Source organism: Anopheles merus, chromosome 3R (genome assembly GCF_017562075.2).
Source record: "Anopheles merus strain MAF chromosome 3R, AmerM5.1, whole genome shotgun sequence".
Classification (NCBI taxonomy): Eukaryota; Metazoa; Arthropoda; class Insecta; order Diptera; family Culicidae; genus Anopheles; species Anopheles merus.
In genome coordinates, this window is record NC_054084.1 from 48,368,195 (window position 1) to 48,395,681 (window position 27,487).

General features: G+C 41.8%; 1 protein-coding gene across 7 annotated transcripts in view; it reads right to left on the minus strand.

The window, feature by feature from the left end:
• LOC121595696 (hemicentin-1-like) overlaps nucleotides 1-14,703 on the minus strand; it is a 158,476-nt gene extending 143,773 nt beyond the window's left edge. For 2 of the 7 annotated variants that reach the window (XM_041919863.1, XM_041919869.1), the window contains exons 1-2: nucleotides 14,562-14,659; nucleotides 11,663-12,818 (exon numbers count right to left, since the gene is read on the minus strand). In XM_041919863.1, the coding sequence (XP_041775797.1) occupies nucleotides 11,663-11,699 (37 nt within the window). In that variant the 5' untranslated portion in view covers nucleotides 11,700-12,818; nucleotides 14,562-14,659. Of the gene's footprint in view, nucleotides 1-11,662; nucleotides 12,819-14,399 lie in introns of all 7 variants that reach the window. The other 5 variants (XM_041919868.1, XM_041919867.1, XM_041919866.1 and 2 more) reach the window with 5 other exon arrangements.
• Nucleotides 14,704-27,487: the final 12,784 nt, after the last annotated feature.

Below are 27,487 nucleotides of genomic sequence, written 5' to 3' on the forward strand. Positions count from 1 at the left end.
GGGTGCAGCATTCAGTTCATCATTTTACTTTGAAATATTCCATTCATTAATCACCTTAGGAGACATCCATCTTGCGCTCCGGTTGCGCCTGGATATAACAACTGTTATTGCATATTTATTCGAAATCCCACACGCTGTTGCAGTGCGCCTCGATGCAGGATTCCCGAGTCCGACTGGAACACACACACACACACCAGCCCGGGAACGCACGGACGGTGCACGGAGCGATGAATGCACGATTTGAATGTGCGCTCAACTCTAACCAACGAACACCACGACCGGGACGAACGAACGGGCGGGATACAATCAACGGGAATCGGCGGGAACGGGAGATACGGCCCTCTGGAACGCTGGCAATCCCAACAGTGCACTCGGATGCAAATACTGTTATGATTGTTATATGATGCGAGATAATACGCTCGCCTATAGAATGTCAATTACGACTGCATTCAATCTGGAAGATTTATTGCAGTCGCCCGTCCGGCCAGTGCATCAGGACTGAAGAGTCAGACCGGCACCATACGCTAGCTGCAGTAAGACGCCTAGCCGGATAGATGGTGTATGTCAGGCGGTAATTATGTACGACGCACATAATTTGCATTGAAAATGTATCATTTCACGCCCGGCAATGCTTGCCGTTGTCGCACGCTGCCGCTGCACGGATGCGTCCACATGCGGGGTGCATATGTGTTGCCTGCGGCCACTGGCAACAGCCGTTATCGTGGCCGAGGTTTCCCTCCAGCAGCGCTTTGCCCTTGATCACGCATCCGGGAAGCAGTCAACCGAGCTGTTGAAACCGGCCTGAACTTTGATGTCTAGTTCCAAGTTGTAACATGACCATGGTGCATTTGCCGATTCATAGTGATTTGGGTCAATGTAGCATCTCTCTCCATCTCTCTCTGCCAGGGTAAATGGTCGAGCGTACGGAAAAGTGGCGAGCAAAAGGATGATGAAAATGGGAAAAAGAAATATATCTTAGCATCCGGTACAGTACACGTTGTTAACATATGTAAACATTAATCCGAGCAACGGGAACTAATTACATCATATCTAATAGTACTCGACAAAGTTTGTCTTTCGCTGCGAACGAAGCTAATAAACTTTTAATACCATGCTGTTTTGTTTGTTTTTATTGTTTGTAGAATAGAGGACTGGTTTTGTTAAGGTACCTATCATAGAAATGTTATAGATAATCGCAGAATTGTAAATGCGTTAGAAATTATAAATGCGTCACCTCTTTTTTTTTTTCAAAACATGCTTTTCAACATATTTCACAAAGGCTCGAATCATATTGTTATGTATAAGAAATATACGACGGGTTCATTCATCGCAAATCCCATGCAAATATCAAATTCAAATCTCTGCTAATTGATCCTTGTATAAGAAAAAGCAAATAACGGAAAATTTAATACCTTCGTCATTTTAACGAGCAAAATTCCGTCCATCAATGTAATGGACTTTGCATGAGACATCAAACACATTCATACGTAAATACACACAGACACACATACACCCAAAAGCGCATTTCAGTCAGGCTTACCACAAGGTTAGGTTGCTAGTGCTGCCTACGGTGTACCAGGAAGATACGATTCGTCGTACCAACCGTATCTTTCCATTTTGTTGCTACAACTTTTAAGCTCGCTTTAAGGAGCCACTCGCAACGTGAACGCGCCTCTCCCCCGCTGTGCAACGAGCACTTAGACGAAATTCTATGCACACATAATGCGCACATGTGTGCGAAACCCGGATGGAGTCAGGATAATGGTCGTAATACATAATAATAAGACTTTAAAGAATCCCTCGAGAGTGTCGATTGTCTGCGTTGCTAGCGAAATCCCCAGCAAAACTCGGAAATTCTCCAGCATTTGTAGAAAGAGACTGGGTGTGCCAGATTTATTCACAACGGTGAAAGTAAAAGACGGCAGCTAACAGTTCGGCAAATGTTGGTAGATGGAAGTTTGGAAAAAGACGTTGTCTTAAAATATAGCAAATTTTTACCTATTTTAAGCAATATTCCAGAACCCAGAAACATAATGCAGAAGGATGCTGGATGGAAAGTATACGAAAAACACACATGATACAGTCAATACTTTGAAGCAACTGAAAAATAGGCAGTAATAACATTTTTTTTTCATTTGTTAAAAATGTAATGTATAATTCATAACAAGTTCGTATCACAGATTCATCATTCCTGTGTAATGACGTTTGGTAGTTTCAGTACTTTTCCGGAGCTAAATTTTCCCATCTGTTTCCATCCGGCTCGAGATTCTCCACCACTGTCTCATACGCATGGTTACGAGTACCACTTGCGTTTATCATAGGCGTACTAACCAATACTACTAAGAAGACTCGAACTATCCATCTTTTCGTACGGTGCTGTGGTATTATTCTGTTTTCTTTACCAGCATATGTCTCAAAGTTTACCGAATGAGCTATGCCCTTAGGCAAAATAAGGCTTGGGAATGGTGCGCTTCGCTACCCAAACCATTCATTGTTGCGTGCCGGAAAAATTCACGAAACAGTACCATATGCGACTTCCTTTTTGTGGCGCATCTCCGCTCCATCAAATTCCTCAGCACGATTGCTTGAGCACGCTTTTGAGCGCATTTGTGCTGCATGGCATCTTCGTACCGTACCTACCCTGCAGCAAAAATAAAGCTTATCCTGCAGATGGTTTCGTTATAAACCAAGTCACTCTGATTTTACAAATGCGTATGATTTGCTCATTAAATAACTGAAGTGATTGAGTGTGTTATTGTTATTAAAAAAAATACAAGCAAAACATTGAACTGAAATTTCTTAATAGTTATAACAGCTCATCAAACGTATGATATTGGGGTTTGAAAGTTTTTATTGTCTTTTTTTTAAATTTAAACAATCATGCTCATAATCTTACCGGCTAAGTGTTATTCAAAACAATGTAGCTTTGTTTGTTGTTTTTTTTCAAAGACCAATAGCTTATGTGCTGTTAATTCACTCGATATTGCTATTTTAGCTCAACACTTTGTGTAGCGAGAGGAGTCGCGATAATGTAATGAAAAGAAGAGTGAAGCTGTGCGATTTTTCCCCGTTATCATGTTTCCGCCTTTATTCCGGGGTGGGGGTTATCATGTTTCCGCTTTAGGCATACGACTTTATAGCTGTGGAGAAAGATGTAAGAGCTTTGATTTCGGAGTTTTTCTTCTATGTACTATTTACAACGTTGTGGCCTCCAATCGTCATCACCACCATCGTCATTATCATCATTTGCACGGAGAAAGTGCGAAGCAATGCATTGCCCCCGATACCTACATCAAAATGTTTTCCTAGCAGCGGCGGCTTCATTCCTTGCGCGCCAGTAATTTGTTATCAAAGGTAAAGTTTACGGTTTCGCTGTCGTAGAATCATGTTAACGTCAGAAAGCCAACAGGCGAATCGTTGTAGAAACATTAACCGTTGGAATCATATTAACTGAAAGAATGTAAACCAGCACGTTCCGGAGCGTGTATACCCAGTACAGTTGGTTCGTTGTAAAAGCATTTGAGTGGGATGAAACCAGACGCAGTCGTTAAACAAGAAATTAGCAGTTATTCAGGCTCACACAATCCATTACAAATTAGTGTAGAGTTAATTTTTTGAAGTTGTTTACGATAAGCTATATTTAATGTAAGCTTATATTAAACGAAAAAGGATTTCAACTCAGCTTAACAGATGACAGCCATGATTGTCAATTAATTTATGAACATTGCCAATGCGAATCTCAAAAGGATAAAATGTTTTTCCAGGTGTTTAACATGTGTTTCTTCCTCTGAAATTCATCTTCTGGCGTACAACGTTGTATCCTTCTAGCTCGAACCATTTGAGCTATTTTTGAATGGATAATCATTTCGCCATTAAAGCTGCTGCTCACGATTAACTTGTTAGCCGGGACAAATCAGAACCGTTGCCGTAAGATGCACAAACAACTTCACAAACACTGACGGGCAATTGGTAGATCAAAGTTTTCAAAGCAAAACTAATGATGGTGGGAATCTCATAAATCAAAAATTTCGTGATGAAATAATTAACGAACGGATGACCAGAATCTGGCGCAAAAGAAAGCGAAACACACAATCTGCCGAAAAAGTTACCCATGCTAATAAAACATCAGCCCATGCCGAAGGGATGACCTTTGCGGCTCAACTTAAAAACCTGCGGCTCCTCGCTTACTGCTCCTGTTCCGTGCTTCCTGTGCTGAAAGCGTGTGCGGAAGCAAACGGTGGAAAATCTGAAAGCGCCAAAAGTTGATCGGAAAATTCTTCAACATTTATTAAAATTTATAAGATTTTTATTAGGCCCCTTTGCTTCGCGGATTATGCTGTTGCTGTTTTTTTTTTTTTTTTTTTTTGACAGTGCTTTGTTCTTTGGCAAAGAAATTAATTATAAATCTTATTGTTTGCAAACCTCTCCTGCTGGCACCGGCTTTTGCAATCTTCCGCCTCGTGCAGTGTAGGCTTGATCGGGTACAGCAGGCATCCTTGACTGATGATGAAAGATTTTTTTCCACCGGTTCGGCTCTACCGAGCATTAATGGCTGTCGGGCAGTAAGAAACAATCGAGCCCTTGAGAACAATCTCTTCGGTGGTGTTTTCGTACGCCGTGGAGAGAAAGTAAAACAATGAATCTCAACAAGGTACAGCCGTGGCACAACAGCGTGAACAAATTCGCATATCGTAAAATATATAACAATTTGCATAATTTATTTTGATCCATTAGCGCAATCATTGCTGGAATTTAAAACTTTTTGCGCTTTTCTTTGGACACGCCAGGCACAAAATAAGGGTGGTGCGTGAAGCATTAGGTGTGTTGCTACTGGCAACATGTTGTTTTGGAGAACTTTAAATATACAAAGCTTATGAATTTTGTTAATCATTTAGTAAGAATTAAAGTGTATTTAAGGTTAATTATTTTTTTTTACTCAGGAAGGATGGCTTTGATGTTATGCTTAAATTAATGAAATTTTCGTAACCTTCTAATTTAAAAAAAGCCATACAAATATTTGCTGCGGTAGTCGCAGGATAAAGGACACTGATAAGAGCGCAAATGTATCTTTGCGTATAGTTTTCGCAGGATAAAAATAAACCCTCTACTTTATGTTATTTGGACAAGCTCAGAGTATTAATCTACTTTGCTGAATCATACCTTTTCTAACGAATAATTCAACACATGTAAGGAAGAAAGCTTATGCATCAGCCAGTTCAACATACTTGCAAGCTACAACTTTAAACGACGAGCAAATGCCCAAGTTGAAACTAGAGATCAATGAACGTAATAGGTTGTATAAAATTAAATTTTAAAAATTCATCCTACCTACGTGAGCACTTTTAAAGCAAGCCCCAACGATGAACAGGAGTGTTTAGAGAAGGTTTTGCTTTCTTTCCAGCTGTTTTCACTTCGTTTGCCGGAGAGTTCACTCTACAGGAACCCTTCATTTGAAGGTATCGTACGGAAATAAATAAAAAGGAAAACGAAACACAACGTTGCGAACGGTTCACAGGACTGGCACCAAAATGAAAGATTCGTGTATCCGTGTCCGCTGCTTCTTTTCGAATAATCACAACACCAACAACAAAACACATTCGACCATTACAACCAACACAGAACGCTGCAAAGAGCGGAAAAACGAGTAGCCACGAGCCCGTCCCACCCTGCAGGGGCACCATTTGTCGCACCAAACGCCGGACGAAGTGGTAACGGGACATTGGTTTGCCACAGAGCGGAAGTTGTCTGAAACACTTCGCCAGCGAATAGGCTTGCAGTGGGGCGCTACGAGCGGGGCCAAGAATTACTCCACGTTCAATCCAATTGACTCCGATTGAATGTGGTTGGCACTATTGCAATAGCGTCTTCGCCGGCCGATTTGACCGCGAGGGGTATTGCGTTTTGTAGTTGTTGTAGTTGTTGTACGTTTGCTTCACTCGGCGAGAAAACGAGTTCCTTTCCTTGAGGCGCTTTATGAAATTAGATCACGATGTATTACCCATTGAAAACCGGTTAAACATGCTCGATTTATCCGTACTTGTTGTGGCGCAACATCGATAGTAGTACGTGCTTGAAGTGTAGCAGTATAGTGTAAGATATTTTTGTGTTTATTTACTCTGGTTATATATTGCTTTACCATTTGCATGTTAGAATGTGTGTTTTTTCTACTAATGACATCGTTTAAAATGTGAATTTTTTAAAGAAATATAACAATATTTAATCATTAAATTTTTTTACAAACATTCAGTAAATACGATATTTTGTGTTGGCGTCTATTTGATTACATATTGCAGATCGTATGTATTTAATTGAAATATAAATAATTTATTATTAGAAAGAGGACAGGCTTACATGAATTGCATGGGATAGATTATATAAATTACAATCTTGAACAAAAATATGATTTCGTAATATATTTTGACCATTCTAATAAGCTCACTGAACTAAAGCCTGCCACGGGTTTTGTACAGCGTACCCATTGTCCTCCAAGGTTCTTCTGTCACATTTCACTGCTCGCACGCTTTGCTCAAAGATCTCGGGAACAGGGAAAATCAATCATGCACCAATTGATCCGGCAAACATTCATCGAACCTCCAATCAACCGGAGAAAATGCTTAATCGACATCGGTCCTGGGATTTTCCTTCTGAAGTGGTTATCAGAACTTCACCCATAACCCAAACCAACCCAAATCAACCCGTACACGTATCGCCGACTGAAGCCATGTGCACGCGTAAACGCACACAGAGCCACCGTCTCCCAGGATGTGAAGTGCCTGGCCAGAAGATATTGCCTTGACCGATGGGCAGCTAGGCCCGATGGGCGGTTGAGAAAAATCGACCTCAACGTTGGGTATGGTTTGAGCCGCTGTGCTCATATCTAGCTACCTGGAATAATTTGTATGTGTTTGTGCGTGATTGGAGCCGATTGTCATGCATGTACACCTTTTAGTGTCCGATACACCCAACCCTCGACGGCCATCAAGTCGAGTATGGTGGAAAAAGGTGGTTCACGCTTCGGGGAAAATTCATCACAACCTCCTCACCCTTCGTAGAGGATTACAGAGTGTTGCTACAGCTGGGATAGCACAGGTGAAGCGACTTCCCGTTGTTCCTGTTAGAACGAGATATTAACGCTATCTACGTGCGGTCATGCTGACGTGGAAAGATGAAACGACGGCACATTTGCTTCCGTTTTTGCTTACTAGGCACACACAAAATGAAGGACCGAGGAAAAAACCACACCCCATTAGTCGAACGGTAGCCTGCATGGACCAGATCACACAAAGGCTATTGCGACGAGGTGAATACGACTTGCACTTCAATCTCGACCCGATTCCGGGAAGAATGTCAAAGCTGATATGCGTTTCTCCCAATGGAATTTGATAAGATCTTTAGGAAAAAAAAGTATGCAAACGATTGCCAAATGGCGTAGCGACGTATTTTTCGTGTATGTGTTTGTTTGTTTGTTTGGTCAGTTTCTTTTTTTGTTTTAACTGCAAGGACTCAACGAACACTTCTAGGCGATCGTTTGCTTCAACATTGAACAACAGCACAGTTGAAGCACACACGGGCACGGCCAAATTATCGGTCATCTAGTCGCTGGCAAGTCGATTGGCTTGACGGCAACGATCAATAGGATGAATTGTGCTCGTGGCAAAGGACGGTTTTGTACGTGCAAGCAAAGTTCCATAGACCTAGGCAGCAAAAGCTTAGTGATGTTTGCAAGAAATGTCGCACAGAGCTTCCAGCAGAAAAATGACGTTCACAACTACTTCACGCGCAAAAAACAAGATGGTTTGGTTTTAGAGGCAAAAACAAAGTCAAGCGAGCTCTTAACACACAGCTCAGGATATCAGAAACAAGGTAAAAGCATCCAACGAATCCGTCACCTCCTTTTTTGTCCCCAACGACGCCAATACATCCTCTATACCCCGGGTGCGTAGAACTGGTGGGACAAAAATGGCAAACCGGAAGGCAGACAAGCTTATGCAAATTTCGGAAGCAATCGACGGGCTTGTTGCGCAATCTGTCGTCCGTTGGAATGAGGCTTTTGGCACGCTTTTGTTTACTTTCCTTATAGGCGCAAAGTATGCTCGATGCTTCATGACGTCATGGCGATAACTCCTTTTGTTGTGCAAAAATGATTCACACAACATTTTCCCGGGACAATATGCTCACAGGCCGTAATAGCGCTAGATCAGAAGTGTTTAAATGTCCTCTTTTGCTTGAGCTTTAGGCTGAAACAAACGTTTTTTGTTACTTTAATCTAGTGAATATAAGCGCACTTTCACAAGATTATTTTGAAACACAAAATGTAAGGCATACGCACAACAAGAAACGATCCAAAAATAAAGCTCAATTCTACGGAGACTTAACTTTAGCATTCGCCGGAAGTCTCGTCGCAGCTGCGTGCGAAATTGGAAGAGTGCTCTCCTGCAACAGGGTCTTATGGGTAGATTTTCTCGGAAACAAGTGATGAGAAAAGTTCCTGTTGATTTAACGCGGTATCGACTGTATCATTTACATCGATGGGATCGAGAGGGAGCGATGTTGTCTAACAACACTCACCCGTTCCTACATGAACGTATCTTTTTCTTCTTTGCTCGACGTACCGGCGGGCTCGTTGGATCGGCGGTTCCGCAAGCCGCTCGTATTAATTCCAATTACACCTAAGCCCGTAGTCCGTAGTCTCTCGGCGACGCAGCAGGAATACCAATCAACTAGCTGTAAATCCTTATCGCAAATTGGTCACCTTCCTTTTGCGAGCGAGAAGCCAAGCTGTCCATCCGCATCGGTGTCAAGCAACTCACCGGAGGGTGATCCTTTTCTCGCCCGCTGCCCTTCCCGCCGGCTCGTTATCCTGTTTTATTTCAAACAAACACATACTTGCTACTACTGTTCCCCGCACCGAGAAGGTACAAATTTATCCAACTAACTGAAATTGATATTGATACGGTCGAGCTTTAATCAAGCGAAGTGTTCAATGGAGAGAAAATGGGAGATAATCGGTCCGCTCAAGAAGTGCGTCTTCCCAAAGGACACGCGCATGTGGGTCTCGACCAAAAGCTTAACCTTTGCTGGTATAAGAACCAGTCTGGTTTGCTACAGATGGACGTGCACTGACGAGCAGTACCGAATGCTGTTGATGGTTTGCGGCGGTCCAAGCCCACGGCGGTTTTGTTTTTTTTTTCTTTTTTCATCCTTAACATGATGTTGAATAATCCTTCCTCGCCGAGTCAGGATCAAGTCGGTGAATTTCGGCGGAAAGCAGGGTTCGATAAACTAATAAAGTGAGTCAAAAGTAAATTTATTGCCAAAACCTGCCTCACGAAGAGCCTTGGAGCCTGATGAAGATATAAGAGCGAATAAGAAAGCCATCAAGAGGGACAACCTACGCAGTAGTGGCGTAGAGTGCGGTTGCCATTAGGATGAAACAATAAATCCTTCGAATACAGAATGCAATCTTTATGGTCTTTAAACGAATAACCGAATAATATGCCTGTTCAAAAGGTAAATCATTGAGCATGTCTTTGTATTAAATATTATCTTATCAGTACCGAAGTGCACAAACCCGATTCGACAAAATAAGGTATTGATGTTTGGATTCGACTTTAATGTCTATACGTGGAATTATTTCGTATAAAGGATTGCTTTGAACTTTTACCGTATCCTTATAAACCTCAATTCCTTGTCGCAATCAATGCCTATGGATGTGTGCACCGGCTGATTACTCTTAGGAGAGTATAAAAACTCTTTTCTTTCGTTCATTTGTTTTGACCCAAAAACTTTGCGCACCATTCGGTACCACAGTTCTGTTCAAATCCCAGCTATTCCGGGTCATGCTCTTCGAGATGTAAGATTGCTTGAGGTCATTCGCATTTGCCGTGGTGTGGAAGCTCACCTCACGGAAGAAAGAAAACGCCCGAGCGGTTTCAAGTTTTTTGAAAATATCCAGCGCAAGCCGTAACCATATTTGACTCATCGGCCATCGGGTAGTAGACCAAAGTTTTGCAGGTCAGAAAGGAAATTCAATAAATCATTTTTATTGCCACCGTGAGAGAGATGCCAAAAAGAAGCCGCCGCTGTCCCAAAGATACTTCAAACTTGGATGCCTTTTTGTTATTCCTCTGGTAAACCCTCCGATTCAACTTTATCTCTTGTGCTCGTGTTCTAAAGGGCACATAGTTGATGGAAAAACATTGGCAAAAAATCAATTAACCCTCCTTTTTAAAATTCAAACGGCAATTAATGTATATAAGGTCCCGGTTTTATCAATCATGTGCAAGATGATCGGTGTTTTCCATCATCAAAAAGGTCCTATTTTAGTAATTTATTTTTTGCCTTATTTTAATATGGATATTAAAGTCAATGCATTTTAAACATTGAAACTTATATAAGTTATAATCATGAAGTGTATTGATCGGGTAAATTTATTGATGATGATGATGATGATGAATATTGACAATTGCAAAGTATAACATCTTTTTCAATCTGTTGAGAATTATCAAAGTTAAAGCGTTCTATCTAAAGCAACGTATTGTTAACGCACTCGTAGTCATATGTATTAATTAATAAAACTCGGAACATACATTTATACAGTCCTTATTGTTAACATACCTTGACGCAATTAATGATAATTTAAGCCACTCCCATCTGTTGTATTGGTGCAAATAGACCAGAAATTAGAATCTCGGAAGCCATATGGAATGAACCTCCAGCGAACAGTTAACGAGTTTTGCTCACACAAATCTGTGGAAGCCCATTAGCGACGGTCATTATAATGTTCATTTTAATTTCAATTAGCGATTGCCAAGCCAAACCGTTTGCATAACGCATTGAAGCGCTAAAGAACGCGATTGGAGCAACTGGAACAGAAACTAGGGCAAACATCCTTCTTTTGCCCACCAGCCGTTGAAAAACGCCTCCTCCAGGAACGATAGACACGTGGGAGGTGAAATAAGCAGTGCGGTTGTATTTTTTATGGTTCAAAATAAATAACTGATAATGACTGTGTCGTAGCAAAGGAGTCATCGAAGTTGGTAAGGAGGAGGAGTTTTAATTTTTCATCTTGCTTATGACAGTTTTGCTGCTGCAATATCAATTAATGATCGATAATCACCATCGCTGCCCCTTTTCCCAGGATGCGCCAATTTCATCGTCTCCCATTCTGGCAAAGGTCTGTTTTACTCGTTCCGATTCAGTAGCCGAAATTCACATGCACGATTCGTGAATAAATGGTGCAAAGCATAGTAGAAAAATGACGACATAATTAGATGCACTTTTAATTGGATCAAATGAAGATGTAATCTCCATTCAGCATCGATCAGTGTATGTACGCCTGTAGCAAGTTGTTATGCTGTGTAGCGAATGTGTATAATTTTGTATTAATTGATGTTATAAGTTATAACCCACCCTGAAAAAAGGAAAATTATTCACGAATATTGTAACATGAATCATTTGAACAGATCATCCACAGTAATCGCGCCAAACTTTTATCGTTTTTGTACACAAAACAAAAATGTAGTATTGCTTAATTTAATACGGCCAATTGAACATTTTTTAACCCAGTGTGGTCCAATAGAGTAAAAACATACACAATTCAGTTTCTTTTACCGATTGCGCTTAACTCGCTTTGTTACAGAAAGAAGTAAACTGTACTCACCTTGTATAGTGACCAAGTTTCTGCGGAAGCAGTTCATTGTTGTTTCCGATTATCCACACCTTGCATCGACGTATCACAATGCGTATGCTGCTGGCGTTTCCCTTGCTGATTGCGCTCGATGGTTTTTTTATGTATTTATTGTACGTTTTTCCCCAATCCCACCTTCACTCCCTTATGTCCTGTTGGCCAAGGGACTCCTCGGCCACGGCGGGAAATGAAGGGCAAGCGGAGGCAAGAGTTGATCAATTTTTTAAATTTGCCCGCGATAATTGGTTCGAAAATGGTTGATGCCACACATAAAAAAGCATCAACACACCATCATCGCGGTACCGCCGAAATGTGCTGCACACTGCCGCTGCCTCCGTACCTGCATGCACTGCCACCGAGCCACGGGTGAGTAAAATAATTCCGGTTTATTCTTTGCTGCTGCAAACAGACACCGCTCTAGAGAAAACACGGCCCTGATCGTATCCACCCCGATACAATACACAAATAGCCGGCACGGCACACGATTGATTTTTCATGGATAATTATTTATGTGACACAATGATTCAATAATCAACATTTCGGCATTTATTTCACCAGCAGCAAGGTGGAAAACAAAACGAAGCACGAGCGCAAGAATGTGCACAACGAATTTCGCACAGACTTTTTTTCCCAACTATCTGTTGTACTTTTGTGTATTTTTACTATTTCCACGCACACTCGCAACACACGCGATTAACGATGCTTTTGGCAATGCTTTTTTCACACACTATCTCATCAAACCAATTGATTCAGAGCACGAGCAGCACCAATCTGAGCTAGTAACACCTGCCTCATTGATTTAACCCGCCGGCATACACGCAATATGATATGGCCGCCCAATGCTGATATCGACGAATGCGACACGATGATGACCGCACGGCACTAACTTTCGCTATGAATGGTTTTCTTATCTCGATTAGTCGCTTTGCAGTGAATTTACTGTAAGCGAACTATTATGCACCGAATCCGGAATCGCCGTGACGTCATTTTTGTATTAGAACTCGCGCACTATTTTCCGCACCTTTTCAACCACTTGCAAACCACTGAATGCTTTATCACGCACGGATCACTCGCGAGAGAACACCCGTAAACGGTGGCTAAATCCAATCATGCATAAATTTTGCACAGACTGCAGCACGTGAAAAGAGACATAAGGGGAAAAATTATAAATAACCTTATAAGAGGGAAAAAAAATCACAATATTGTTAATTAAAACATCATTATTAATTCATCAGGTGTAAGCCTTCGATAACCACACACATACACACACACATACACACACGGCAAGTGAGCCGGCCGTCACCGGGACATGGAACACGTTCGTAACTGTGACGTCTTCCGATCTCCTCGCACTATTGCTTAACTCTCTTTCACTCTCTCTTTCTCTCTCTATGCTGCTCTCTCGATCCAGCACACAGTTTCCACCGATGATGGTGCAATCATTGTACACTCCCTGTTTCCGAACGCTTTTGTCACTCGGTCGACTAGTCGCCGTGGTGTTCCGGCCACAGACCACCTTTACTCCACACCCTACGACCACTCACCGCACACCGTAAAATGCAGTGTGTTTTTCCACCACATGTATACGTGCATCGGTTTGCTCGTTGAAATGCAGCAAGCGTGCAGATTTTCCGGAGCACGAGTTCAATTTTTGTGTAATCAACATAATTATCGCTTCTCGACTTGCATGCATTGCAGCACCGGTTGTGTGTGTGTGTGTTAATTCTGTTTGTTTTCGCTCATTTGTTTTCATACACTTATGGCAGAATTAATCACTTTGCCATCCGTTTGGTTGAAATTATTTGAGCATAATCTTGGGGGAGATGCCATGGAGTATCGTTTTATGTTGATGAAAAGAACTTCATATGGAACAATGTTTAATTATTGGTCCTTACAATAATAGGTTTTTTCAGAAGGGAAAGAAATATTTAAAAAAATCGATTGCTGAAATACATTTCCTTTCACAATTATCAGGTTCCTGGTGCAACCCAAAATAATCAACATTCGTAACAACCACTATGTTATGGTAGAACTGCAACAGATCACTTGCAAACCGACTCTTGAAACACATAAACAAACACAATGTTTGCCTTGTGAAAAGCGGACCCGGAAATACTAAGACCGTTGAAAAAAAAACACTACACACATAAACACATTCTGCACAAAACCACGTACATCTGATTATACGCAGATGCAGAAGAATACGAAGGTATGACAAGCTTCACAAAACAAAAAAATACACATACACACACACACTACTGCAGCACACCAAGTTCAAACACTTCAGATGACAGTTCGGCTTCAAAGCAAAGCTGCATCTCAGTACTCGAGAAAACAATGAGCAATCCCGTGCAACAAAGTGTGCCGTTTTTCCGGAAGTTTTCCCATCAATCATACTTAGGTCCTTCTCGGTTTTCATGCCTGCCACCGGATGATAGTCGTCCGGTTTCTTCGAGCGCATTACATTTTCGGAGGTTTTGTCTGGTCACGTCACGGCAAGTGTAGCACGGGGAATAAAGCATGCTCTCTCGTCTTTTATACAAAAAGAACACGTTTTTAACAAACGAACGAATTCACATGATGGTTCTGATATTTTGCCAACTTATTTGCCACACAGCGAACACAATCACAGGTAAGTACGAGTTAGCATTTGTTTGATTTAACCCATTTTCGCTTGCACACAGCGCACACCCAATGCTGTATAACTTACGGACACTTCTTTCATACGAAAAAGCACAAATTCATGGTTTCACAGTAAACGTATCACCTACGCACTTAATGTTGCATTTAATTCCTAAAATATCGCCCCCTTTTTGTCCTCCCCCGAGTGGGTGTATCGAAGATTGCTCCAGGTGAGGCTGTATTTACGTACGCACACTAGCCGTTAAAGACGGACGGTGATCTCACGTTTTTATGCTGGGCTTCGAAAGAACGCACCAGTCCTCGCGCAGCAACGAATGAACACCAAAAACAAACTGAACGCGCGAGCGAAAACATACGACGTGCGAAGCGCGGTGTCGAACCGTGTTTGCCGAGAGAGCCAAGAGCGAAAACATTGAAATGGGGAGAAGTTATGCTCTCGATTATGCTCGGCAGTTCTATGGTTGGCTGAGTTATGCACAGGTTTTGGTGAGCTACTCTCTACAACATAAATCAGTTGATATTCAATAAATACCGTGATATTTAATAATGACGTTAAATAAAATTTTTTTTTTTCTGTTATTAGTTACATTACACACAATTTGAACAAAATACATATTTTTATCAAACTGTTTCGGCAATGGTTTATTCTACGGTGCTCATTCTCATTCACCCCGTGAAAATGAGCAAAAACCAGCCCGAACAAACAGATTTACTCAAAGAGTTGCCCAACAACAAAACTAAGGGGTTTTGAGAGTTTGAGTGAAAGTTTTTTTTTGCATTTTTTCAACCGTTTTATTTTTTAACCATGTAAGTTTAAAAAACTATAACGATCATTTGAAATTATTTGTGATCTTCAAACTGAGTTGAAATAAGTCTCGAATTTTTGTCATTTTGATATCTACTTTTAGGTTTCAAGATCAACAATAATTTGCATCATTACAGCTTTGATACATCTTTTTATATCGTATAAAATAGATTTAAATTCTCTCTTTTGTTCATACAAAAACAAAATCAAACCAATCAAAAATCAATGATTTGATATATCAACATATAATTTCAATATTCAAACCTAGATGATGCGAACATATCGCTGCCAACCCTGCAGTGAGTGGCTCTCATTCTCTCTCTTACCATTCGAAGCGTCACTCTCACGTTTGCCGGTAGAACTCATAAGCGAGACCCTGGCAGTGTTGCCAGCCAGCCGCCTCTCGATATCAACTGACCCTTTGAGATCCGTTCGGTAAAACGTAAGATGGTAAAAGAGAGTAAGAGCAACGTGAGTTTTTCCCGCTTTTTTCTCTAAAGCATGGCAAACTACCACCCACAAACGGAGTACAAAACGCACTCAAACGAGGGAAAACGCTGACCAATATGCGAACAAATCTGATTGAACCGCCTCCATCCGTTTTTCGTTCTACACTTACGATCGATTCTTGTAATCGAGTTATTATCGAAGAAACTGTACCTCCATCGCTATCGGCATCATCTGCTTCACACGCTATCTGGTGTAAATGAAGAAAGTTACAAACTGCATAGCAAATGGAACGAATTTTGCTACCTTTACCACCCGTCCCTTCTGATAGTAATGATAATTTGATTGAAAATTGTATTATTGGTCGTTTTTCTTTCCATCGCCAGCCGCACATTCATTGCGTACTACCTTCAAACTGTCTCTCCTGCGCCAAGTACCCAAGTACCTCAAGCATTGGGTGTATGCAGTGAAAAACGCATAAGCGTTTTAGAACACATGATTCCGCAATGAGTCTCGTATGGCTTACTTTCCCCACAAACACATACACACACAATATGCTCAAGCAGTACAGCTGCTGATGCAGGAATCAACTTTTGATTCGGAATCGGATTTTTATGAATCATTACCGGTGGCCAATCGGGCTGTGTGTGTGGCTTCTGCAAGGCAGCCGATGGGTGGAAGAGCTGTGCGTGAAAGAGCGCGAACGCGTTTTATGATGGTTATTAAAGTTTAATGTTCTTAATTACGCAATTTGAAGCTTTGAAACGATCGACAGTAACGGGTAGGCGGGATGGGGAATTCGGAGTACGTCGGTCGCACTCCCACCAAGCAGGGCACCCATTTGTCGGTAAGGGGGTTTTTATTTATTTCTTATTCTCTTTGGTGCACAACAAATAGTTTGACTAATTGTAAACGGGGTCAGTGTGTGGACTATCGATCATGGAGACGATGAAATGATTTACTGGAAACCGTTCGGAAATTGTTATGGGGATGCAGCAACTACCCCCACGACTAGAAACAACGATCAAAATTTATTAAGCTATTAGCCAAGTTAAATAAATATGGAGCGTGAAGAAGGTAAAACAGTACAGATTTTACATACATTAGATTGTCGCAGCATTTTAATGTTTACAAAAAGTCTTTGTATTATAATTTTTTAGGCAAAATTGTTCAAAATTAAATACTCAAATACATATACTCGAACAAAACGCTAAATTTGAATTCTTAAACTTGTTATAATTAAATACATAATTAATAGTTTATATTTTTATCAACAATGATTTATTGATTAGTACAACGTTTTCCTAGGTGGGAAAATTTGTAATTGCCGAAACAAATATAAACAATATGTGCTGTGTTTAGGTATGGAATTCTACTAAGAATATACTATCCTCAACAGAATGTACAAATTCAAGACACAACAAGTTTGGGCATGTTATCTCTTTATGTCATTTCACCTATTCCATCTTCAAGCAAAATGTTCGCAAGATCATTCTCTAAACAGCATTATCAGGAACAAAGCCAACGTATCATTATTTGCATTTGACCTAACGTATCGGTTTTTGTTGCGATAACTCTTATCTACAGTTTGTACTGTCTTTCTATAGCTATGACTTCCTGAAATTCATCCCGATCGTCTCGATAACTTAACATATCCCAATAGTTGAATGTTTCTTCAAATTGCAGACTTAAGTGTGAACGAAAGCTACAGTTGGATCGCAAGCATTTCGTTAAATCATCCACTTTACAGTTGTTGTTCCGGGGATACCGTGATTCGTGTAACCTTACGGTGAGTTTCGAAAGAGTGCATTTGATGATACAACCCTTTTCACAAGCGCTTGATAAATATTGCAGCGCTTGAAGTCCAGGGATTATCGGTTTCGCTCATCGATCAGCTGAATAATTCATCCGCACCCAGGACTGACCGCCGGCTAACCCAAGGGACGCACATCCAACCCCCCCCCCTTTCACACACACACGTGCCTTTGCATGTCCAGCGTGTTTCCGTTTAGCAAAGGTGATAACCTACATTTGACAGTTTTGCCAGCAGAGTCAACCTTACTCACCGTTCCGGTAGTTGTTCTGTTAAAGAAAAGTCGTTTGAAAAATTACTTTCTTCGGGCGAAGTTTGATTTGCTGTCCTCATCCTCCACCCATTTGCTGCTTCCAAAAGAGGATTCATTTCATCGGCCGTGAACCGGCTAGTAGTAAATAATTGATTGCACTTAGAAATGTGAAAACCCCGTTGGTGCCTTGTTGGTCCAGTGCAAAAAGTTTCTGAAAAGGAATTTGATGGACAAAAAAAAAAACAAACACACATAGACACACAGTTTTGATTTAACCTGTCCATCTTCGCCACATATACAAAAGTTTAAATTGGAATCCTTTGGCCGGACACTATTCGCTCAAGGTTCGGTCGATCGGTCCCCCTATTGCAGAGCGTTTGAGCATGTAAAGCAATAGTATAATAATTCCATTTTAAATTCTCTCTACACAACTGAGACTGTGTGTGTGTTGGATACAGAATGGTATAAAACAGTGCATTTGACATTGTTTGATGAGTAATGCATTTCATTAACATGATGCTGCAACGGTTCCTAGAGCTGTAAAATTGCACGGGGACGGTTAGGTTTTTAATGGAATAAGTTCAGTTCGCAATTTTTCCAAACAATGCAATCAACAGTTTGCCCAGTTCTGTCTGCTGCTTCTTTGCTCCCATAGCTGCCACAATATTGCCCCCCTCCCCCCTTGTCGTGCATTCGACAGTTCACTTGAGTGATTGTTTGGGCGCGTGCAGGTCGAAAAAAATTTTGCACTCATAGTGCTGTTCAGAGCAGATGTCTGCTTTTTAACGTGTATATAAAAAAAAATATATCTGAAGTTTGTTTTTCACGTTCTTTCAAGACAATTTAATGCGCATCAACACCAGACCAGCCACAGTAAGCCGAATGCGATGCAAGTACGTACCATTCGCGTGCTAATAGTAGTGAGGATATTACTGCGGCGAAGCGAATCCGGCAGTGATCGAGTGGATAATTTTTAATGTTCCATAAAAATCTACCGATAAACGATTCCCTGCAATCGCAATCTTACAGGGGTTCACTGCCAAGGGTATCGATTATTACATTCATTTCCCCTGCCGATTTGTCGTTAAGGACTAGCGAGCCTCACTATTTGCTTTGATCTCCCCACAAGCCGGAGTCCCTTCGGTAGGAACCCGTACCCGGACACCCCGTTCTAGCAAAGCGTCATAAATATGGAACCCCGGTGAGCAGGACTTTTCCTGCTAGATGTTCGACACTCCCGGCAGAAAACTACTAGCCTCATCCACAGATACCGAAGGGATCGCTTTCCCAAAAGAGCAGTGCAGTTCCCCGCTTAAACTGCTTCCCTGCACATCCGACGAACGACGAACGAAAGAAGTACTCCCGCACTGTATCCGTATGGTAAGGACAAGTGTCTAGGGTGCTCTTCGAAAGTGTTTCCCATCCTTTGTTTCTTCGAACGATTTCATCAAAAACCATTTCGGTTCGTTCGCTCGATTACAATCACCACTAGGCGCAGGCTTTGTAGCAGTGATCCAACGAGAAAGTGCTAGGGCAAGGCACTGCAACAACGACAACAATAAAAGAAACAAAAAAAAAACCCGACTGCACGACGCGCTAAAAACGCGCAGGGAAGCGAAGGAAAAAAAATTGATCGTGAAACTTACCACCGGAAGTCCAGCCAGTGCATAAAACTGTTCGCTTATCATCTTATTGCTCTTAGGGGAAAAATTCACCCCTGGTCAAAAACTCGCGGCGCGGCTCGTAGCTTGTGGCGAGGGCGCCGGCAAACAGATTCCAACCGGCAATCTTCGAGACTGTCGGCGCACAGCCTTCCAGCGAGGCCTCCTAAAAACTTTTCCCGCTGTGTTATCGTGCGCAATCTATTATTTCTAGAATGGCAATGAATTCCCGTAAGTGAATTGAAATTGATCACCCCCCGGAACGGGATTCCTACCGGCGTTCGTCAGAGTCTCCCCTCCTGCCCAAGAACCGCCGCAAGTCATTGAGAGTTTTTTTTCGGTTCGCTTTAGATGTGTGTGTGTGTGTGTGTGTGTGTGTGTGTGTGTGTGTGTGTGTGTGTGTGTGTGTGTGTGGTGTGTGTGTGTGTGTGTGTGTGTGTGTGTGTGTGTGTGTTGTTGTGTGTGTGTGTGTGTGTGTGTGTGTGTGTGTGTGTGTGTGTGTGTGTGTGTGTGGTGTGTGTGTGTGTGTGTGTGTGTGTGTGTGTGTGTGTGTGTGTGTGTGTGTGTGTGTGTGTGTGTGTGTGTGTGTGTGTGTGTGTGTGTGTGTGTGTGTGTGTGTGTGTGTGTGTGTGTGTGTGTGTGTGTGTGTGTGTGTGTGTGTGTGTGTGTGTGTTCCTGTGCTCTGAGTGTGCCACACTTTCCCTGTGTGACGCATTACCATGTTTTTATTCCGACTCCTCTATTTAGGGTCTTGAATTGGGCGGAGCAATCATCCCTAAAAGTTGGAAAGACATTTCGCCCTCTGTGCAACGGTCCACACACACACACACACACATCATGTGCCATTTTTCACCGAGGGGGTGATAACGATTCCGACGACGCGACCTAAAGAGACACGAGCATTGGGGATCAGCATCCTCATCGTGGGACGGATCGCGGTGACTTATCCCTAAATTAAAGGAACATCAAATGTTTTCTTTTAAATTACTCCGCAAATCCGCCATTCCGTCCGCACTAGGGTATGGGATGCCTCGGGCGCACGCCCTTGATATCATAATGAACCATTTTTGGCCGCTTTCGGAGATTAGCGAGCGAGCAAGTTGGCCGCGTGCACCGAGGGGTGTGCTACACTGCACTTGTGCCAATGCATGGCACTAGTCGGGATCATTGGCCAGAGAACGCGGCCTGGGAAGGAGGGCACGCCAGTCCGATGGTGTATCTCAATTGTAATCATTCAAGGGTTGCGCGTACCGGAAGGCCAGACTTCAACGTGAAGGCGGTTGAAAGGCCATGAATCATGTGGCCGCACCGCGGGAAATCTTTGCACCCCTCTCCATCACACCCATCCCATCCCACCGGGCAAAACAATTTTCTCTCCCGCTTCTGCACTCTCGATTGGATTTTATTACAATTTTCCTTATGATTTATTTGTTTAACCAATCCAAACGGTAGGGAGTAAATAGGCGAGGCGAATCGGAGACAGGTTTTAGCCACGAGCGCCGGCAACCCCCGGGGCAAGCATATTTATCGCACAAGTTCGTATCGCAACGCTCCAGTTTAATCAAGTGTAACATATTTTAATTTCTGGTTTTATCAGCATGGATAACAGCAAGTCCCGCGGTGAGTGGTATGCTCACTGCTTAATGCATTCGCTTGGCATGCTTTCTGTGTGAAACTACGTACCTTTCTTCTCGAGGATTGAGGGTTTGGCTGCTCTTAGACAATCATACTTAATTTTTTTTACGCTATTTCTTGAATGAATTGTATAGATAAGCTAAAGTATAAGAAGTAAAATATGATACCAATTCAAAGAATGTTAACTATTGGTCTATTACTATTTAAAAAAAACATGAGTAAGTTGAAGGCATATTATAACTAATCATTACAAGAAGTTTAATATCCAAGCCATACCGATTATGTATCAAACTGAAGGCAATGCAGGAGTATTTCGTGCAAAGGAATAGTAGTTGGAACATTCATAACAGTCGAGAAATACTTATGTTTTTGATTTTTCTAAAATCTAAAATAATAAGATTGAAATGTTTATCTTATAAGAATCATTTTTGTAACATCGACACTACAAATATGAGGATTTTTTTTCTTTTACGTTAAATAATACAAACATATAATGATAAAATAATTAGCTAAATTACCCGGTCTCGTAGTACAGTCGTCAACTCGTACGACTTAACAACATGCCCGTCATGGGTTAAAGCCCCAAATGGACCGTGCCGCCATACGTAGGACTGACTATCCTGCTATGGGGGGATCAATAAGTCAATGAAAGCCAAACCCACAAGTAGTGTGGTACAGGCAGGCCTTGACCGGCAACGGTTGTTGAGCCAAAAGAAAAAAAAAATGATAAAATTATTAAAATAAAATCATGTTCTTCTTCTTTGGCACAACAACCGCTGTCGGTCAAGGCCTGCCCTGTACCCACTAGTGAAAGTGAGCTTGGCTTTCAGTGACTTATTGTTACCATAGCAGGATAGTCAGTCCTACGTATGGGGCACGGTCTATTCGGGACTTGAACCCATGACGGGCATGTTGTTCAGTCGTAGGAGTTGACGACTGTACTACCAGACCGGCTTTAAAATTATGTTATTTCTTAGAATTAATATTATTGCGGCTATTTTCGAAATTATAAAGAAAATAATGAGATCAAACATCAAAACAAAATAATTATTATGAGCACCAAGTTTTTGTTTAGTTTTTGCTGCTTGGCATTAGTTGGTAAAACGTGACTTTCAAAAAAAAAATCCTTTATATACTAATCAAATCGCTGTAATGTGGTCACATTTATCAAAAAAGTGAATTATTCATCTTATTTATGCAATGGAAATGGAACTATTTAATTTCAATCTATTCGTCCCAAACCATAGAAAGTGTTAGAAAACCATAGAAAACTTCCATAAAGAAGGAAATATTTACAGCTGTCAATTGGGAACGGGAAGTTCATCCCGGTTGATGAATATTTCAAAATCACAGTACAAACGCAGTCAGGTTGTGGGATTTTTAAAGACACTAAAGACAGAACTAAAACAAAAGCAAAAATTCTTGATAAGCCCATCCATAATAAGGTCAAATCAAGCCACTTTTCAAAGCAACGTAAAATTATTTTGCGTTCTCTCTTACAATCCAGCCAATAATTTTGATTAAGTGGCAAACCTTCATCACCGCAAATCTAGGCATGCTGCAGCATCGATTGAATCGAATTTGAAGCGTTGCATTAAAAAGCAGCATCGCTTCATCCATCTTCACGCCGATCAATTTTGCTTTTACATCATTTCCTAGCCCGCATCAGGATGTATAAATATACAGGTATCGTATAATGTACAACGAAGAAGAAAAAAAAACACACACACACTCACTCACAAACAAAATAAGTAAGGGTCAGGGCAAGTGTACAGACGATAAAGGCGTACCGTATTTTATGCGGTAGATTTAAGGTTCATTACCGACCTCTCCCGGAGCCGGCACCCAATGGCTTTCTACGCCGTATCCGGAGGCGGGGTGTGCGCCAGCGGTGTCTGAAAGGGTGAACCAAACGGGAACGATTCCACAGGAAAGTGAACCAAATTGGATTGAGATTATCAGCGAAATTCTGAAGAAACGCCGTTTTACGATACTCTGATAGCGCCGGTGTATCCGTCTTGCACTCTCAAACATCAGCAAACTGCTTCGACTGGCTCTGGTTTGCGTCATACTTTCTGCTTTATGCGCTAGTCCACCCCCAACAGCAGCTTCCGCCGCCGCTGCTATCGTCCAATGTTGGAAAACAACCATCTTGTGATTTTCCTATCTGAAATTGATTGATGGATTTATCGCAAACCGGGTTCGGGTTGAAGTTGATTTTATTTGCTGTAAAACAACCGCACTCCTGCCCAGCCGACGGGCGCGTGTCCTTCGCCCGGGACGAATGGGATACCTTTATTTCGTGTAAGTTCTTTCGGGACCCTTCGGTGGTACTGCGGCGGTGTCACTGCATTCTATTTTAACACCTCACCTGGTGGTGAGATTGGCGGATGTGTATGTGTACCAGTGTGCCCCCAGCGCCCGCTATCAACTGCAGTGATGGCTGGTTTTATGGGCACCAGCTGCGCTACTTCTTTGCGCCTTTTTTAATGGTCCAACGATCGAACGAACAAACGAACGAACGACCGGCGGGTCTTATCGGGCGCACACACTCGCACATTTGCAACACATTTGAATTCCTGCCCATTATCCTTGGCAGACCGCGGTGGCGTTCAACCATCCGGCGTCCGGCCTCGAACCGTTCAATTAAGGCACCATACTGTTTACATCGCGATGGTGAAAAATTCATTGCGTTAATTTGTTTTCTGTACCCGAAAGGACAATAATTGCATTGCAACACACTATGCATTGTGTGCACTCCGTATCGCATTCGCCAACCAGGGGAACCGAGTGACTTTTTGTCGATTTTTTCCCTCTTACTTGGGCTTGACTTTTGCGATGTGTGTGTGTGTTTGGGGTTTTTTGTATTCAAAACCCTTCCTGTGCTTGGTTTTTGATTTTCCTGTTTGCCACATTACCACACGCCACATTTGGTTGACCAGTTGATCGGTGTTCGGTTATTTTTCCGCTCTGCTCTGGTTTATGTTTTTTCGAGGTATACCAGGGCAACTTTATCCGTAACCGGTACCGATACTGTGGCGTGTAGCAGTGACTGATGTTGGGAGAGAAGCCTGATATATTTTTTGCTTTCTCGCGGTGAATCGTTTGCGGTATCAATCTGGGATGGAGTGCTAGCGTCCCTCGTTGAAACATTGGGAAATAATTAGCATAGTATTTAAATTGACTCACCGTTGAGGGTAGGAGGTATGTTCGCTCAATCGGCTTTTGGGAACGGTAAAGCAAAGTGATACAATTAACAATCATATTATCAACTGATTTATGTTTCTGTAAAGTGTAGTGCGTGGTTGAGTGCGGAGTGTATTGCAACATCTACGGTACTTAGACTATGATATATTAAACAATAATTCACAAAGCACTTTACGAAAGTAGTGATCACATGCCACTATATGGATGATTTGCAGTGATTTCCTATCTACTCACTATTTATTCAAGGGGTTTTACTGAGATCAAATTGTACGAAAAAGTATTTTCAGTTGAGTCATGATGCTTTGGATTATATTTCCTTTGTTTTATGTTTAGTTTTTAGTTCTTCCCAATGTAACGGTAACGGGTTTGGGTTTGAATCGGTCTGTTAAAGTAATAATAAATTGAAAATACCTTATTTCGTACATCATTGATCAGATGTGATGAAATGAAAAATAGAATTTGCTTACTAACATGAAGCTTCATTGTTATTAACGGTTCTTCAAACTTTTAGAAGTTTCCCATTTTAATCAGGCCATTGCTAAGCTGCCATTTTTATTTAGCCATTGCTGAATATAAAACTTTTTTTTAAGAATCGTTTCAAAAGAAAGTTTCAAAACCACACATTGCTCGGCAAGCCGGCACATGTGGGCAGGATATGATAATTTACGTACTTCGTTCCACACGCTCAGTCCACATATTCTTAGCAGTGCATTAGCATACGCATAACGGGTCAGTGAAACCAATTATCCAAACGAAACCCAAAGCAAACCATCTCCACAGCTGCAAAAGGATCAACCGATCGTTCTGTATATCGTACAAGGGGTTTTTGTCATTTTTTGGTTGGTGATTTATTTTCCCGCTCACACAAGCACCACACAAACGATGCCTGGAAAGGATCTTCCTTGCACACTGCTGTCTGCCAGCATGTTTTTTCTTGCCGTCGTGTCTGTTTCGAACGAAACTCTAAATCGCTATGCATGATCATATTTCCCAGCGTTTGCGCCCATCTGAAGGCTGGTACGATTTTAAGTTTCAAGACCCAAGCGATAAGGGTACTTGAGCGTCGTTACCCTTCGTGCCGTACCTTTGCGTTTTATTTTCATGCCTTGGTTCGCGTCTTGCAGCCACTTGAAGCACTGCTCAAGTAATCTGGTTTGAGATTTCTCTCTCTCTCTCTCGGCAAGGCGAAACGCTTGAGCGTAGTACAGTTCTGGGTTGTTGTTTCGGTGTGACACGATTTTCTTTTCATCTTGATGCCGGACCCTCTTACGCCCTGTTTGGTACGACGAGCAGGACGAGCGATAGTGCATGAAGAAATGGGCTAAACAGATGAAATTATTATTGCTGCCATGATCGAGGATCTCACCACAGCAACTTGAGATGAGAGTGAAGCATGCTGAATGAATGTTTTATTGCACCAACAATCACACCGGATGTACTGGGATTGTTGTTCGAGCACAATCGGCCATAGTAAAAACACTTGAAATGAGGTGTAAGCAAAAGCGTATTATACTACAATGAAGGTTCTGTTGAGATTTTAAATATTCTTCTCTACGTTTGTCTTCGATGGTAAAAGAAAAAATAAAAATTAAACATCTTATAAATCACCGTCTTTTTTGTGTGTACTCTAAATATTAATTCCATTGAAACCCAATTCGTTATAACGCTTCATACAAAACTTTACAAACAGCACTCTCAAACAGAGCACGCAATGATAAAAAAAATCGGAAAAGTGTGCTCATGTCACATTTATGATGTTTGCCCGAATGGACCCACCGGATTCTTGACGCCATATCGAGGGACAAACGCAAACAATCGTGAGCCAAACTACGAGAGCAAGTTCAACTCCGATAGCACCTCGAGCAGTCATAACGGTCGCGATAATAAAAATGATAATAGTCATAACAATAATCATTAAACGAGACCGAGCAGAAATCTGCCTAATTGCACTTTAATATTTCTTATCCTGTTCCGGTGATTGTTCTTTCCACTCACAACCAACGTTGTCACCTTTTGCGCGTTGGATGGAACCATCTTGCACAGGATCCTGTCTGTTTCTGTGTGTTTCTCTATCTGCCGATAGTGTGTCGCGCGTGGTGACCATGTGGTGGTAATGCGCCGGTGGAAATTGGGAATCTATCCAAATGGCACACGTGGCACACAAGAAGGTGACCCGTTATCGCTCCCTGACACACTTTGCTATGCCGTTTGGAATGTGCTATTCTTAAGAAGCTATTTCTGGCACACTTTGCGACGACTTTGCTGACCCATTGCAACGCCTTTGCATTTCGCCCCGCGCAAGAACGTTTTCTGTTTGTCATCGAAACGATCTGTGCGAGGGCTCAGATGGCTGCAATCTCGTAAAGCATTCCATTGGTAGTCGGTATGGCATCATGAGTAGCTATATTGTGTTCATAAGTTATGACGAGGTTTAATTAGCAATGAGTGAAAATTTCACATAAGAACTAAAAAGTGGAAATTTAACTTATTTTTTTTGTAATTAGCAATATTGAATCAGAACATAGCATTCGATATATTGTGTTTTGAATAAATGAAATCCCTTATCAAACGGTTGATTAAATGATGTGATTAAATATGGACAGTCGCTTTTCCACCGGTTCCACACCGGTGAACAATTTCAAACATAAAGCAAGGCGAACACTTCTTTACCGGCGACCAAGCGAAGCCGGTGCAGTTTTTGAAAAACACAAACGTCATCTTATAAAATCCGATTTGCCAATTGAATGGCTGCCCGACTGCTCTCTATCGACGTGCAATCTAAGTTAAAGCAGTTGATTGGATTGAAAACTTGACTTTTCTCAACCCTAAAATACCTCTTCCGCCATACGCACGCATCCCGTGCCATGTTTTGCTTTGTCTAGTGACATTTGAAAGTTGATCGCAAAGCTTCAAACTTGGACACTGAAATCATCGCTCCCGCCCACGTCCACGTCCACGACCGAGTGTCTTTATCTGGCGAATAACCAACCTTTATCTACTGTTTGCTAGCTCGCTCACTCCTTCCTTCCCCCATGAAACTGTTTAACCGGGGCGGAACCGTTTTACCCATTCTACTTCTAAAAGCTTCAGTTTACCATTTTGAATCATTTTCAGATTTTTGTTTGCTGCTATACCGGGTGACGACTTTGGCAATGCGGAACCGGAATGGAAGCCGAAACTTTTCCCAACGGTGCCAATCGATCATGAAAATAAACAACAAAAGCAACGGCACCCGCAGCGCCAGCAGCAGTATCTCTGAAAAGTAGACCGGGAAATGGCCAGCCCTGGCGGATTTAGAAATCTGCCAAATCGCACAAAAAGGCTGAAAATAAAA